The sequence below is a fragment of the Anarhichas minor genome, unplaced genomic scaffold, assembly GCF_050575085.1.
Source record: "Anarhichas minor isolate MPS153535 unplaced genomic scaffold, ASM5057508v1 ptg000136l, whole genome shotgun sequence".
Lineage (NCBI taxonomy): Eukaryota > Metazoa > Chordata > Actinopteri > Perciformes > Anarhichadidae > Anarhichas > Anarhichas minor.
Window position 1 is genome coordinate 5647501 of NW_027466582.1, and position 15272 is coordinate 5662772.

Consider the following 15272-nt stretch of genomic DNA (forward strand, 5'->3'; position numbering starts at 1 on the left):
TATACCTGAAATATGTGCAAATAGCACATGAGCACAAAGTCGCTATTTGCTTTGTCTGCACTTAGGTGGGAATTTCACTCTTTGTAGTTTCTTTTTGTCTTATTTGTGCAGTTCTAGCTCTGTAGAAGCCGTCCCATCCTTTTGTGAATCGCCCCCAGAGAGTGGTACTTAAGTACTCATTTAATGCTCTGCAAGTAAGCGTATTTGCCAGATATTTGCAGTGGAAGAGTGTAACATTAAAGCCCTTTTTGCACACGAGCCAAGGCTAATATTTCCACTCTCCCATAGAACCTTGCTGCTGTTTCACTTCTTGACCTTGTTGCAGAATGAAAACACAGAAAGGAAGCAGACAAACTATAGCTCCACAGAAGTCAAATCCTATTTCAACCTCACTTAACCCCCTTGTTTCTCTCCCTGCCTGTCTCTTCATCACTTGTCTTCTTCTCTGCCCTCCTCTTCTCTCCTCTCCTCCGTACCATGGATGGGTAGGGTAGTTATCAGGCCCGGCCAGCCCAGCCCTGCCCTCCTACCTGACCGCTGCCAGCAGGGAGCGGCTGCCCTCGCCTATCTCCGACCACAACAGCACCCAGGGAATGAGGAAATCAGGCTCGAGTAATCTATGCAGGCCCAGAGCACACTGGCCAGCTTTTGAGCTCACCAAGCATGTGTGTGTTTTGCAAGTATGCACGCGGGGGTTCAGGAGCCCGCCACTCCTGCAACATCCGGCTATAAATCTATTGTGACAAGACAAACTGAATTTATGAGCCAATCTGCTTGCGCCAGACATTTGAAATTTGAAAAAGCGAAAGGAAGGTGGAATAAAACAATGTAGTAGTGAGAGTGAACTTCTGCTTTGACATTTAGGGCTGAATATTTTGTAGAAAATGTGCCTTTATCATACAAATCTTTTTTTAAATGTTCAACCTTTCTATGTTGCTTCAAAAAATTAACATCTACTAAATGAATCTAAATGTGAAAATAAAATCTCAGGCTCCTGTCTGCGCTCAAAGAAAATACACGCTCCATCGAAAAGTCATGTCTTTCTTGAATTATCTTACTTCACTGCAACGTTTTAGTGCTTAATAAGTTAATGATTTGCCTCGCATTAGTCTCCTTTTAGCCAGTATTTTTAAGTCAGTTACAGAACATGTGTGCATTCATTTCGATATTCACTGTCATGTGACACAGGCCACATGACCTCTTAATGAGATTGTTATTGAGAACACCTGTTTTTCATTAAGAATACCTGTCTTCACTACACCCTTACACCACTTGTTCCATGTATCCGTACAGGATTTTTAACTCACAATCAGGGTGCCTTGGATATTTTTCAGACTGCCAACTTATACCAAGAACTTCCCTCAAAAAGTAAGCTGGACAACATCACCGACACAAGTTTCTTGATCCAGTGCAGCGCTGACTGTTCTTCTTTACCTCTGAAAGCCATATTTGGCCCTGTGACAGAGATACCTGATGTTTTTGTATTTCTTCATCTGCTGAAAGGTTGTTGCATGTTGTAACTTTATATATAAACTTAAACTTCGACTACAGCAGCTGCACATTTTACACACCTAAATGTAAATCACAACAGACATCATAAAAATGCGCTTATTCAAATTTTTGCACGGTTTGAGATGTTTTGTTTTTTTGATTTGCGTTTTACTTGTTTATATGCAATTTTTTTATCTTTTCTCCTTCACTATTTCACATATACTGACTTTGTTTTGGGCCTTCAGCACAAACAAACGCTCCTCTGAACTGAAAGGAACAAAAGCATTGACAAAATTCAATATCAAGTGAATAGTAATGCAATGTTTAAATAATATTGTGCACTATCGCACTCTCTTGTTGCCACTCTAAAATGATTGCTGCACTGGGTTGTTAATGATAACACATTCCTCTTATACTGTCAACACTGTCCAATCAATCATTCTCCACAGTCACATGTAGAAAACCTCCCATTGGTCTCAGTTTGAATTCTAAAATACACTGACATCTTACAATATCCATCCAGATCTATATGTTTTTGTCAATAAACCGCACACACACACAAGCAGCTGCCTTCTCACTCAGTGGAAGCAGGTGTCTGTAAATCTCATGGGGGTTTGAGGCTTTTTTTCTCTCTTTTTTTTTCTTTTGGGTGTAGTAGAAGATGGTGAAATTCCCAATGTGAAAGTCTGCTTCTTGCTCTGGCCTCTTTCCACAATACACCACACACACACACACACACACACACACACTACAATTGCTGACAGAGAATCTTCTGAATTCAAACAACCCTGATCAACCCCTCACTATCATCTCTTTGCTGTCTGTTTACACCATTATTTTGTACATTACTTAAATGTTCTGTTAACTGTATATACTGTATATATGTGTCACTTAAGGCTGCAGTAAGCATGCATGCAGCCCCGATCAAACTATTTCTGTTTGGTCCTGCATGCCTTTAATATCACAGTTCCTGTTAGCTGTGTGTCCATCAAGATGACTGTCATTTCTGTTTATGTATTCCTCCGAGACTAATACTTGAGATGGGAATCTATATTTGAGGGCACTGTGGTGGATCAGGGTGAGGTGGGGGTGCAGGTGGCTGGAGGCGAGGGGAGGGGGTGTAAATATAGCTCCTGTTCTGAATCTGGGCCCCTTTGGCTTTCGTGGCCTCACAGGAAAACAAGTCTCCTCAAGAGACTAAACGTGGAGCTCATACATGTGTGAATGTGTGTTGTTGGAGAACAATGAGGTGTTTTATACAGTAATTGTACACAGTGCTATACAGTGTGTAGAGGAGTCGAGGGCCATTTTCTTCCCCAGAGTAAACTTTCCCTTTGTGTTTCAGGAGCGTGCACGTGAGTTGTCCCTTTTTATCCAGAGAAAAAGAGGCAACGGTTGGGTTCATTTGCTTATTGCCTTTTCGGTGGCTGATAAACTCTACACTCACTCAGTAATAGGCAGATGGAGGGAAAGTTTTATTATATGCTCGCACAAGTTTATGACAGCGGACCTTTGTTTCCACAGGATTGTGTGTGTGTGTGTAGGTCAGAGTATTCGGTTACAAAAGCCCTCACACAAATTTGCATAAACACCAGAGAGCAAATTGGTGATTCACTTTAAAGAACTAGTCTAGACAACAGTGTGCCTTCACAGTCCAGTTTACAACTACAGGCTAAGTGTACTTGTAAGTATTGACTGGTAAAAGCATATCTACACTTCAAATATATGGAGATGTTTTTCAATTGCTCTCACTGTTGCCTCTTATTGAGTTGTTTTCTTTAAAATAATTTTCCCCAAAATGACACGGAATGCAAGGCTGTAATAAAAACAACACACTTTATTTACTAGGCAGTATAGAAAAGTATAAAAACATGAAAACTTGGCGTCTATAAATGCTTTTATAAATCCATTTTTTTGCTCAAAAGCTAGTATAAAAACAAGGCGTATAAAAAGCTAGTCTGCTAAGTGTTTGACGTGGGCTACTGCAGTCTTAGTAAGAAAACAAAATGCTGGTTGATCAAGCATGATACAAAAATACAAAAAAAACATACAAAGGAATGTGTGAAAACAAAAACCATACAAAAGTTTCAGTTGGGATTTGTTTGTAGCATTGTATAAAATATCAGTGTTTAGTACTCTCGCTTTTTATGGAGAATATAAGATTGAAGTGCAGCTTGGTCTTACTCTTACTGGGTATATAAGCTCATTTAAGATTTTGTATTTATTATATATATATATATATATATATATATATATATATATACTTAAAGTCTTAACAAATATAACATTTGTTCATTGATAGTTTCGCCACACAGGTTACTGTGATGGCGAGAAATAAATCAAAAAGTTGAAATGAAAACTCAATTTATGTGAAATAAAGGTGCCAATGTGTTAGTCAGGTAATACTAATAAGGCTGGCCCCTTCTGTTGTGTAAAATACGATCATTCATTGTTGAATAACCATGTAAGAACGGACGCAGCTGTTCTTGTTCAGTAGTTAAGTGTTTACATGAGGGGGCACGGACCAAACACTTGAAATAAACAGTAAACACATTGTAGCCTGCTAAAAAATAAAAATAAAGAAACAGAAAAGTTCCATGACTGAAATAAAGAGGTCAGTTTTAAATTCATTAATATGCCTTTGGATTTATGATAATGCTAACAGGGCTTAAATACTTAACTTACAACACTGATCCATTGGCCAATTTAAAAAAACAAAACAACAACATTACCATTATGAAAACAAAGGAAATAAATTAATCAACTTGTTCTTTATATTAATATCAAAATTCGGAATTAACAATACAGCCCAACGCAAATCATATATCCACCGTTTCCCATTTATAATACAACATGGATAATAACATAATGACGAAGACCACACGTAGTAGGACGTATGAGAGAACCCAGAGCAAATTCGATGCTTTAAAAAAAAACAAAAAAAAAAAAAACTTGTTTTAGTCTTTGGTTGGTTGAAATCCAACAAGTGTGAGTGTAAAAACACCAATGGCATAGAGCCTCTCCCAACTGTTGTACCACAACAAATATGTAACCCGCAGCGCTGCGTCCAGCGCAGGGATGGTTGATCTTTCCAGTTCAACGTGTGTCTCTGTCTACATGACCAGCGTCCTCGTAGAATAAGTGTTGATGTACTTGTGGCTCTGCTCTGAGGCCAAGGCGTGCTCCTCTATTTTCCCGCAGGTCGCCTGCTCCCAGGAACTGAGCTGCTGTCGGCGAGAGAAAACAGGATGATGAGTTTTTGCTGGTTTCCATGCAATCGCTAAATGAATAGCTGGAAGCGTGCACACACACCTGTAGCGGGCTGCCCATGCCTCTGCGAGGGAGGTGGTAGTTTCTGTGTCCGTCTTGACTCAGTAATGAGCTAGTAAGTAGGTCCTGAATGACACAAAATAAATCTTAACAGAAGTTCAAAATGAAGGTTTGAGGGTATTTGTGAGTAACATGATAGCGTCACATTACATGAACTGTCAAAGGTGAGCTTACAGGTACTTCCTGTGCGGGGCCGTTTGGGGAGAAGAGCTGTGTGTGATGGTCTTGTCCGTCCCACTGCAAACACGGGCTCCTCTCACATGGGGACTCCACCTATAGGACCCAGAACACATCATGGTTAATATCAAGAGTCGGGCAAACTTGGGAACATACGGTAGCCTGGAACAATATATATATATATTTTTTTTTTTACGGGAGTGATGAGAGCGAGAAAAATAAACACATCGAGGCCATTTACAAATGCACATGCACAAAATGTAATCAGTTACCTCAATTGAAATAAATCGTTCCCACGTTTGGCTCTCTGTTTATACACTTATCTCGTGCACACAAATAAATAAATCGTGGCTTCGATGTATTCATTTTTACTATCCATGGCCCTCTCCTGCTTCTGTACATATGTGTGCTCGCTGATGTTCAGTATGAAGTACCTCTTGTTTTATCTTCTTCAGAGGAGGCTGCTCAATGGCACACTCCATCGGCTCCTGTTTGATGGATTTTACCATCTGTTGCTCCAGAGAGTTCTGCAAAAGGCACAAAATCCCCCAGTGAGACACAAGAACACCGAAGCAAGACCCGACAGGAGGTACCGAGACAGGTTTTTTGAAGTCTCTCTCTCTCACCAGTAGTTTGACGGGTCCGTACTTGGCCTCCTGCATGGCCAGAGCTGACCTGAAAGGCGTGGGTGTACAAGGAGATGACTCCAGGATCGAGCGACGGATGTTTGGAGTTCTGAACCTGAGAGCGATAAAGAGAGACAACTGTACGTTAACCGTCTTTTACCACAGTTTTGTATCGTCGCATAATCGGACACATTTGAGATAGAGCCACTTACATTTCCTCCTGTTTCTGGTGCCTGATAGTGTGGTTGATCAGAGGCTTTGAGTCCACGGGCGAGCTCATTGGTAAACTGTCGTTGTCGGAGTGTTCTGGGCTCATTGACTGGTTGAGAAACTGTGAAGCAAAAAGGAAGGAAACCAATCAACCAAAGTAGCTTGGCAGGTTTATTTTAGAGCAGCAACATTCTGGCAGATCACGGAGCAAACTTGCTCTGAACTACAGAAATGGCGAGGAACGATGTGGCCGGTGCTTCAAAAGAGAAGTTGAAATGAAACAAAAAAAAGATGGAAAACGACAGCAGAGAGACTAATTCTGAATGATTGGTTGTCGATGTCGTCAGGTTGGCGATTGGATGGATTCTGATCACACTTTAACTACCTGTGAGGGCGAATAGGGAAGGTTTCTGACCAAGAGCTCCCTGGTAGGGGCCTCATCCACTGAGGAGAGGCTCTAAAAGGGCGGGAAAACATGGGTCAAAGCCCACTACTTGGTAAAGTCTACGTCGCTACTTGCTAAGCTACCCTTTTTCATCTCGACACAGTTGATCATGAACAACATGACGTCTGAACTTGTCGCCCAAGGACGAACTTGAATGCAGATACTTACTGAATCAATGACGCATTCCATGAACTCCGGCATGGTATTTGAGAACGTCGGACTGCTGTGATGGCTGTTGCTGTTGCTGTGATTGTGGCTGCCGTTATTGCTGTGGGCGCGTGCTGCAGAGGCGCTCTCCTCGGGTAGGCAGCTCTGGTCCAGGGGCAGGGCCGGGTGATGAGGAAACAACATCACACCCTCGGAGCTGTTGGGCAAAGAGCTCTGGCTGGCCCAGCTCGGAAAGGACAAATTCATCTGCGGGAGGAAAGGATACAAAGAGTGAGTGCTATTAATAATACGAATAATCAAAGTATAATCGTCTGAAAACGTGAGCACAGTAGAGCGAGTGTAAAAAAACGAGTTCGAAAATGCAAGCCTGACAATAAGGGAAGAGGTGTGAAAAATTGAACCAATGAGAAAAAGAGAAGAAGAAAGGGAACTTTCTTTGCACAAGGGGTCATGCACACGCACTGAAATGGCGATGAGGTCCTATTTCATCACAAACCCCCCCAGATGTTTCCTCCGCACACGAAACACACGTATCCAAACCACCGTCCTTAAAGCCGGGGTCAAACACACACACGCACATAAATTGTGCTGTCAACCCTTTTAACAGCTCCCCCGCACCGGGGTTTATGCAGATACACCCGCAAAACGTACCGGTAGTGATGGCCGGCCTCTCAGCTCATCTTCTGTTGACATGAGCAGCAGTTCGATCTCTTTCACCCTCTGCTCCTTCTCAGGGTCCTCCTCACTATAGTGTCTCTGAGAAAGAAAAAGAAAAATTTAGCAGCAGCTCATCTTCTCGTCTCCTGTTGCCTCACTATAGTCATCGATTTTACTCGCTGTTTCTACCTGTATAGCAGCCGTTCCATGCTGGGGAATGTTAAGGAGGTTCAACGACAAGGCCATGGGGAACGGTACCTGTAAAGCCAATCAGAAACATAAATAAATAAATACATAATCGGAATAATTTAGTCTTCCTGCCCGGCATCCCATGTTTTGGTTGAGGAGCCCACTCACTCTGTGTGTGTCGGAGATGTAGGCGTAGTTGTGCGCCAGCTGCGCGTGACCGGGCGAGTGGTGGGGGAAACCCAGGATGTGATTGTGGGTCTTGACGTAGCCGTGGCTGATGGAGAGCGAGGAGTTGGCGTTCTTCGCCGCAATCTGGAGATAGCCCTCCTGCTCCACCTTCCGCCTCATGGTGGAGTTCCAGTGGTTCTTTATGGCGTTGTCGGTCCTGGAAGTCACGAATAGCACGTATTAGCTTAGCTTGCAGGTTAAGTCATTACGAAACACATCCGCGCGCCCGCAAGACATCCAGGACCTTGATAGCATTATCAATACAGGCACACACAGAGGCTGCCACAGATAGACACAGTCTCAGTCACACACACACACACACACACATAACTGATAAGGTTATCAGAACGGAGCAATTACAATCATGTAAAAACTACAGTATCTTTTTTTCCCTCGTTCCCTTCGTCTTAATCATTTGATTCTAGGCCTTTCTCTAGAAAAGGACACCCTGTCCTGACATTGTCTTTAAACCTTTTTTCCTCCCAATCATTCCGTTTTCCCGTCTTTCAAAACAACGGAAACACTTTCTGCATTCACGCCTTTATCTTCTTTCATGTTCTGTCCTCACTTCATCCCTTTTTCTCTTTTCATTCCTCCTTCAGCCTCCTCCCCTCCGTTTCACCCTCTCGACCGCAGCATTGCACAGTCAACCAACAAGTGTTCAGTGATTCATCTAGCTTCTCCTTTTTATCCCCCCCCCCCCCCTCCCTTTCTCTCTTCTACATAGTCAGCCTTACCTGCCGGGGAGCAGCTTAGCGATTTCGGCCCAGCGGTTGCCCAGCTTCTCGTGTGCCTGGTAGATAATCCGGTCCTCCTCCTCCGTCCACGACGTCTTCTTCACCTCTGGGTTCAGGTGGTTGTGCCAGCGCTCGCGGCACTGCTTGCCGATACGCCCCTTCAGGTGCTTGGCGATCACCGACCAGCGCTTGGCTCCATACTTCTGGACCAGCTCGATCACCTGGGAGTGGGTGATTGTGTGTGTGTGTGTGTGTGTGTGTGTGGGGGGAAGGGAGTGGGGAAAGAGGAAAGACAAGAGGCGAGGAGGAAGAGCGTTGAAAAGGAAGAGAAGTAAATGGCAGTGAAGGGGTGAGAGAAAAGAGGAAGGAGCAATGACAGGGAGGAGAGGGAGAAGTAAAGAAATAAATCATAGGTATATGAGAGGTAGAAGAGATAGGAGAGAAAATGACAAGAAAGAAACTTGTTAGTTACCCAGAAAAATCTCAGAACATTGTGTCAGTGAATGCTTCTCCTCCCTCCTCCGCTCTTTCTTTATCTTTCCACTTGTGGAGGTGATCGAGAACACCTGCTGGTGAGCAGAGAGGGAGTTTCCAGCGGAACGTTAGCCACTCTGCTAATCATTACAGCGGCATCTGGGTGGAAATATAACCCCGATGGACTAGTTCAACAAATACTTCACAGGCTTTTAAGAGACTGAGCATGTCACTCGTTGATTAACGGCAACTTTTTTGGGAAACTAAACCTGTGCAACGGCAGCCAAGAGGTTGCTACAGATGATTTGTTTTAACCCTGGAGGATGCCTGTCTCCTACTTTGCTCCAACATTAAGTCGTTCTGCACCATTATGTGAAGTTCCAAAAGGCTGTTTTCTTACCCTCTGGTCCTCCTCTTTGGTCCACGGCCCTTTGATGAGCTCTGGGTTGAGAACCTTCTGCCACCTGTGCTGGCACTGCACATCTGTACGATTCTGGTCGGTCAGAGAGCAGATGATTAGTAATCACACTATGGGAGCTTATTTTGCACGCGTGTGCATGCATGCATGCATGCGTGTACGCACGGGCCTCCTTACTTACAGTTAGTAAGCTTGCAATAGGCTTCCAGTCTTCTGATCCATGAAGCTCAACGAGTTTCTTTAACTTCTCATCCTGGAAAAAAAAGAAGAGAAAACATATTGCAGTTTGTTCGACATGCGTCCCTGCTATGAACATCACCCCCAGCAATGATGACATAATAGTCTGTGAATGTGGTTACACCAGACAAGTATAAAAAGAAAAGTTCCGAGGTTCCTGGGACGTGTTCTCTCCTGAAGCAATTTTCTACCCAACGCGTGAGCTCAGCGGTGTCGTTTGTATTGCACAGTAGGGTTTTGAAGTGTTGTCGGTGTTTTGTGTGTGTACCTCTTCTCGCGTCCAGCGGGTTTTGCCGAGGTGCCGTTTCCCTGCCTTGGCCAGCGATCCATCATAATCGTGGTCGTACATCTCGGTCTCGTCCTCATCCTCCTCGCTGCTGTAAACACTGCAGACACAGAGAGAGAGAGAGAGAGAGAGACATGAAAGATACATTCGAGAAAGAGGTGGAGGCTGTGTGAAAAAGAATAGTGTAAGATAATAGAAAGGTAAATACAAGCACAATAACCTGTCTATTTCTAAACTACTCCCTAATCATCTCTTTGCAGAGTGCATAAAGAACTTGGCCCACTCTTTAACTCATCAGGTGTCAACACAGACCGAACCAGTCATTCTTGAAGGTTTGGGTGCAGGCTTTTAGCCAAGACACCCACAAGGGGAGAGAGAACGAGAGAGAGCAGAACAGCGAGTGGGAGGGAGGGAGGAAGGGGGGGAGACGGATGAACAGGTTCTAATGTTTTTGGTTTCCACAGATACTGGGATTGGCTATGCGATCATAATTTCGTGACCCTGGCGTGTTCAGACCTGCAGTGGCATTGTACAGCACAGTCATAAATGCGCGCACACACACACACACACACACAGAATTGGTCAACCAATCAGAATGTAGAGCATGGACAACGGAGGCTGGGTAGGGTACTTTGGTGTCATACAGAGCAACAGGTGAACAGGAACCCCACTGAGGTGTGTCTGTGTGCGTGTGTGTCTGTGTGTACAAGAGGATATTTACAGTGGATTATCTTCCTTCATTTTTCTCCATTTACCCAAATGCATGACTACCTGATTAACAGCAAAGACCATGCAGAAACATATGCACAGCAGTCGTTTTATGTTTTACTCTTAGTGTACACAATGCTAATTTGTTGATCATATGAAATGGGCTATTTTTATTTTATTTTTAACAATCAAACCATTCTTTTATTTATTTTTTAGATATAAGCACATATGACACCATAGTAGAAACAAAACGGCAGAGAACTTCGTGTGCAAACACAAGACAATGAGCACAGCCGGCTCTACTCATGTCGAGAATGAAGACTGCACCATGAAACAGTGTCATGGTGATCATTGCTCTTATCTTAATCAGCGGGGTGGTTTTGTGTGAAGTCAACTCTCACTGTTTACACCATGAGATTAAACCAATAACCCGCACTGACACAAAGACACAAAGACACGCAAGCTCAATGAAAGTAACCTCAGCTACTTTACGGGGGAAATGGTGCCGACCAATGCACATCAAGAAAGTATATAAACACGGTAAGCTGGTGAGTGACTGAAGGTTATATTTGTGGGTATCAAAACAAGGGACAAAAAAGTCCTCGAGACAGGTGCACATAGCGGACGCAGCGAAAGCGCAGTTTCCAAAATAACAGTGAGCGCCCCGCGCTACGCAAGTTTACACTCTCCTTTACTATGCTATATTGGTGTATTAGAGCCAATATGCAAGTAAAAAAACATCTGCGTCTGTGTGGCTGGCTGTGGTGAGGGTCACTGGAACCTGAGACGGCTCAGAAAAGGGTCACTTTTGGGGAGTCAAGTGCAATAAAATAGAAATATTTTCAAAATGTTTCCTAAATTCTATTTAGGACGTGTTGCAATAAATTCAATTCCCTTGACTATTTTTAGGCAGAGTTATATAGGCGCCATGCTGCATTGTGTTTGATTTTGTATTTATTAAAAGCTCCTATTAAAAAACAATGTCTTGCGCACAGCGTGGCACGCGCCTGTCCACTCGCCCTAATGTTATTAATCCGCGCGCGTGTGTGTGTGTGTGTGTGTGTGTGCGTGAGAGAGAGAGAGAGCGAGAGGGAGAGAGAGACCCCTTTCTCTCTCTCACCACTGACAGCAGCGCGAGGAGCGCACATGCCAGATGACCACCACCTGTCATAAGCGCGCGAGCGAGACACCCACACCACTATACTCAGCTTTAATGCCAAGAGAACAAAAACGGTGCACAGACTCCAAAAAGAGCTTAAACCAGAAAATAAAACATATACTGTGTCAATAAGATGGACCTCAACTCACTCCATATCCAACAGACATGATCATGCGTAATGTATAACACGCACAAGTTAAAGATGATGCAAATTAAAGTAATTGGTGTGTTTGAGCTTACCTGTTTCTCGGCCGTCGAGTCATGTTAATATCTGTGGAGCGGCTCGCAGGTTGCGCTGTACTTTCGCTATCCGCGCTGGACTTGTTCTCCCGGCGGAGAGGCAGGTTGACATTAATTTAAACTACAGCAGCTTTTACTACTGCTCCTCCCCTTTCTTCGCATCCCGGTACATTTGGCGCTCCTGAGCGCTGCCGACTGCGCATGTCCATGATGGTGTACTTCACGCACCGTCCTACGTTTTGCAATCACTGTTTCAACAAACACGGGGGAAAGTCAGAAATGTTGTTGATATCTAAGAAAGCAATTACAATTATAATAATTTATTTCGAGAAATAAAATATCAAGCTGTGCCTTTTTTTTTTGCTGGGGAAAGAAAACACATTTTAGCAAACTAATACGCCTGATCTACAGCATTATAGTGCATAATACAAATGCCATGATCGAAGTGTGGCTGAATAATATACCACAAATAAAAATAATGGGTAAATTGAGTATTGGTAGCATATTACCTACCTCCATACCATACCTCAAGGACTACATTGGGACCTCAAACATTACATTGCTACATCGAAATGTCCGATGTGTTCCTGAATGCACCACAGCACTTCACAGTGGACTTGTCAAAGGCGCGTTTCGCCTGGCCGTCCGCGCTAAATGCTTTCTGTCAACAATGTTCTGTGAGTTACTTCTCTTCTGCTGAAAAGGAGAAGGAAACTAATACATCTGGACGGCGTAAACAATTGCGGAATGGGTCTCTGGCATGCTTGGAAAGTGAAGTTGTGATGTTTTCTGTGCTTTGTGCTTGCTTGTTGCAAAAAACAGATGTTTCTCAGTGATAAAAAAAAAACATGCAATACCATGGTCTTGTCATCCGGCAATAAAATGAGCTTTTGTGCTCGCTCAGACAAAGAAAAGTTTAAATAATGTGGTTTAGTGGCAGTTGGATGGATTTACTGCACATGAAGAACAATTTCCTTTAAAGCACACATGATTTACTTATTTATGTTATCCGAGTTGTTCCTCAAGTTGCCTTTTAAATTTCCCAAACGGCAGCCTGCTAATTCTGTCTTTGTATTTATTAAAAATAATCCAAATAAAAATTAGGAACAAGTTGAGCCTGTTTTTACGAGTTATATGCTCCTTTCTTAGCTCCATTGCATTTATTATTCTGTGTTAATGCTGGCCACTTTTATGATTATCTTGTTTTGGTTGAGTTGTCCATCCTGGGTGGGGGGGGGGGGGGGTGCTTTATTTGTATAAATGTGTCTTCTCATTGTATTAGTTCCTCCATACGCGACCGTATTGTCCTGGTCACTTGTAATTACCATCACCCCAGACTAGCCTATTGTGCCAGGGCGGTCATCATAATAGTGGACTGATAAAGGGCTACACACACTCAAACACACATGGCCATGGACTGCAAATTTTACTATTTGATGCAACAGGGTGGACAGTGCTCAGTGAAGTGAAGCACTTAGGCTGTGGAGAGAGGGACATTTTGAGATTTACTGGACATGGATTAAATGAAGTATAGTCCACAGCATAGAAGATATTTCTGAGATTGTTTTGTGTGTATTATTATTCATACAATGTATTGATGAACTGTGTTGTTTCAGAATCAACATGCAACATTAAAAACATACTATAAGTGCCACTGATGCCAGTGCTAGTGAAATAATAGATTGCATGGTTGCCTGGGTGCCATTGCTAATAGACTTGAAATCCCATACACACCTGTGTGCAGAAGCATTGTTCAGTAATGTTTGCCTTGAAGAGGTGGTACTTCTAATCTATTCAAATCATATTTTAATTATACAGCAGCTACCGTGCAAGATTGCAATACAAGATGCCTCACATAGAAAAAAAAAGTGGGCCAGTAAAAAAGATACAGCACAAAAACTAACTTAAACACCAGTAATAACCAGTGTCAGAGTCCAACCATACTTCATATACAAACAATTATGTTAATTAAATTCTGTCTCCACTAGTTTTATTTGTGTGTATATCTGTAAGTATGTGTCTTTTCCCTCGAGGGTAATATCGAAAACTTCATCTTGTCATCTGAAACCAAATTGAAGGAAGGGAGGTATGCAAATTCACCTATAGTAGTTTGAGCAGGAAGCCTGAGACCCATTGACTCCAAGCTGAGGACATTTGCATTGGCGCGATTGGACAGGTTAAGGGCAGGTATTGTGATGGTGGCCCCCTCTTGCAAAGCATTGTGTGCACAGGTTAGCTCATTTGAATGATTTTTAATGATGGCCCCTGGGCATGAGATATCATCCCACCAGGCTTTCAGATCCAGTGTTGGGAAGGCCAAACATGGGTATTGTTGATTGTCTGTGTGTCAATGTGCATGTAAAAGGCCTGCTTTGGTGAAGGGTTGATCCCTAGTCAAACAGTGAATGTGATCCTGAATGGCTACCTATACATGTTGACTAATTGCTATTGGATGTATATAAACATGCAAAGGATTTCTACGTTATAGCATTTTCCTGCAGTACATTGAAATCCAGCAATCATTATTCAGGAAAATGTTTTAAAGAATATTTTATTACACCTACTTGCTTAATGAATGCTCTGGAAATAGTCAATCAAATGTAAAAGTTATGATTTTTTTTAGAATAAATAACTATTGCTTTTAATCTGGTTTAGGAATCATTGACTTATAATTTCACAATTTGTTACTTTATGGACCTCACATGTGTTTCTTTCCTGACTTTAGCTGTTTGGACCACCTGTCAAAGACTGCCAAAGGTGGAGGTTTTGCATTTTCCCCGGGGGTGAGTTCCTGTGAAAGACTCTTCCCATGATACCTTGTGCCCTTGGCAAATTATGTAAAGCATTACCTCATACCCATTGGCAACTTTTGGGATGGACTTCACCCCTCACCCACTTGCACATAAGCTCTGCCTTGTACAATTACACCATGGTTTAATCTGTTTTCAGATTTGCATGCTGTTGTTAATAGATTTGCAATCCTTGCTTTCACTTGATTCCATAGATACCATTGCAATCCACTTGTCAACAACCATTTTGCGAATCTCTTAGAATTGAATATAATTCAGTTATAGAGAAAAATATGATGGATGCAAACCATAAAGTTTATTGGTCATTCAACAATATAATTTCTAAATCTTTTAAACAAAGCACTGATCCGCTCATTCCTCTAACAATCTGTCCATCCATCTGTTTAATTAATCCCATGTAATCAGCCCAACACTTCATTGGTTATGCTTTCCGTGAACTCTGTGGCCACATCGGCAGCACAGATTTGACCAGAGAGTGCTTAGAAGACGTTCAAAGGAAACAAATGTTCAGATCCTGTGTAGAGGTGTGAAAATCACACCCCAACCCTGTTGCTGCACACACGCTATTCAATGTATCTCTAAATCTGACTACACAAACAAAGCAGAAAGACTTAACAAAACAAGAAAAAGAAACAAGAAAGACATTTTCTTTTTTAATTTGGTATCACACTGTTTTTGTTGT

At 42.6% G+C, this 15272-nt stretch overlaps 1 protein-coding gene across 2 annotated transcripts; it reads right to left on the reverse strand.

Annotated features, from left to right (window-relative positions):
- Positions 1-3308: 3308 nt before the first annotated feature.
- myb (v-myb avian myeloblastosis viral oncogene homolog) lies at positions 3309-11936 on the reverse strand. 2 transcript variants are annotated; one of them, XM_076084550.1, is made up of 15 exons: positions 11781-11936; positions 9656-9773; positions 9332-9403; positions 9133-9225; positions 8259-8479; positions 7462-7678; positions 7294-7362; positions 7099-7203; positions 6448-6693; positions 5837-5955; positions 5625-5739; positions 5433-5525; positions 4996-5094; positions 4804-4887; positions 3309-4715 (listed from the first exon to the last, which is right to left on the reverse strand). In XM_076084550.1, exons 1-15 carry the CDS (start codon positions 11801-11803, stop codon positions 4605-4607), a joined length of 1785 nt encoding a protein of 594 aa, XP_075940665.1. In that variant the 5' UTR covers positions 11804-11936; the 3' UTR covers positions 3309-4604. The 2 variants fall into 2 exon arrangements, with proteins under 2 accessions (XP_075940665.1, XP_075940664.1); XM_076084549.1 differs by having other exon boundaries at positions 3309-4718.
- Positions 11937-15272: the final 3336 nt, after the last annotated feature.

Excerpts from the sequence above, each read along its gene's own strand:
- myb (XM_076084549.1), bottom strand. The coding sequence starts at position 11,803 with ATGACTCGACGGCCGAGAAACAG. Across the intron at positions 8,480-9,132 it reads CCAAAGAGGAGGACCAGAGG|GTGATCGAGCTGGTCCAGAA; the intron begins GTAAGAAAACAG and ends ACCCACTCCCAG. Across the intron at positions 5,526-5,624 it reads ACGGACCCGTCAAACTACTG|AACTCTCTGGAGCAACAGAT; the intron begins GTGAGAGAGAGA and ends TGCCTTTTGCAG.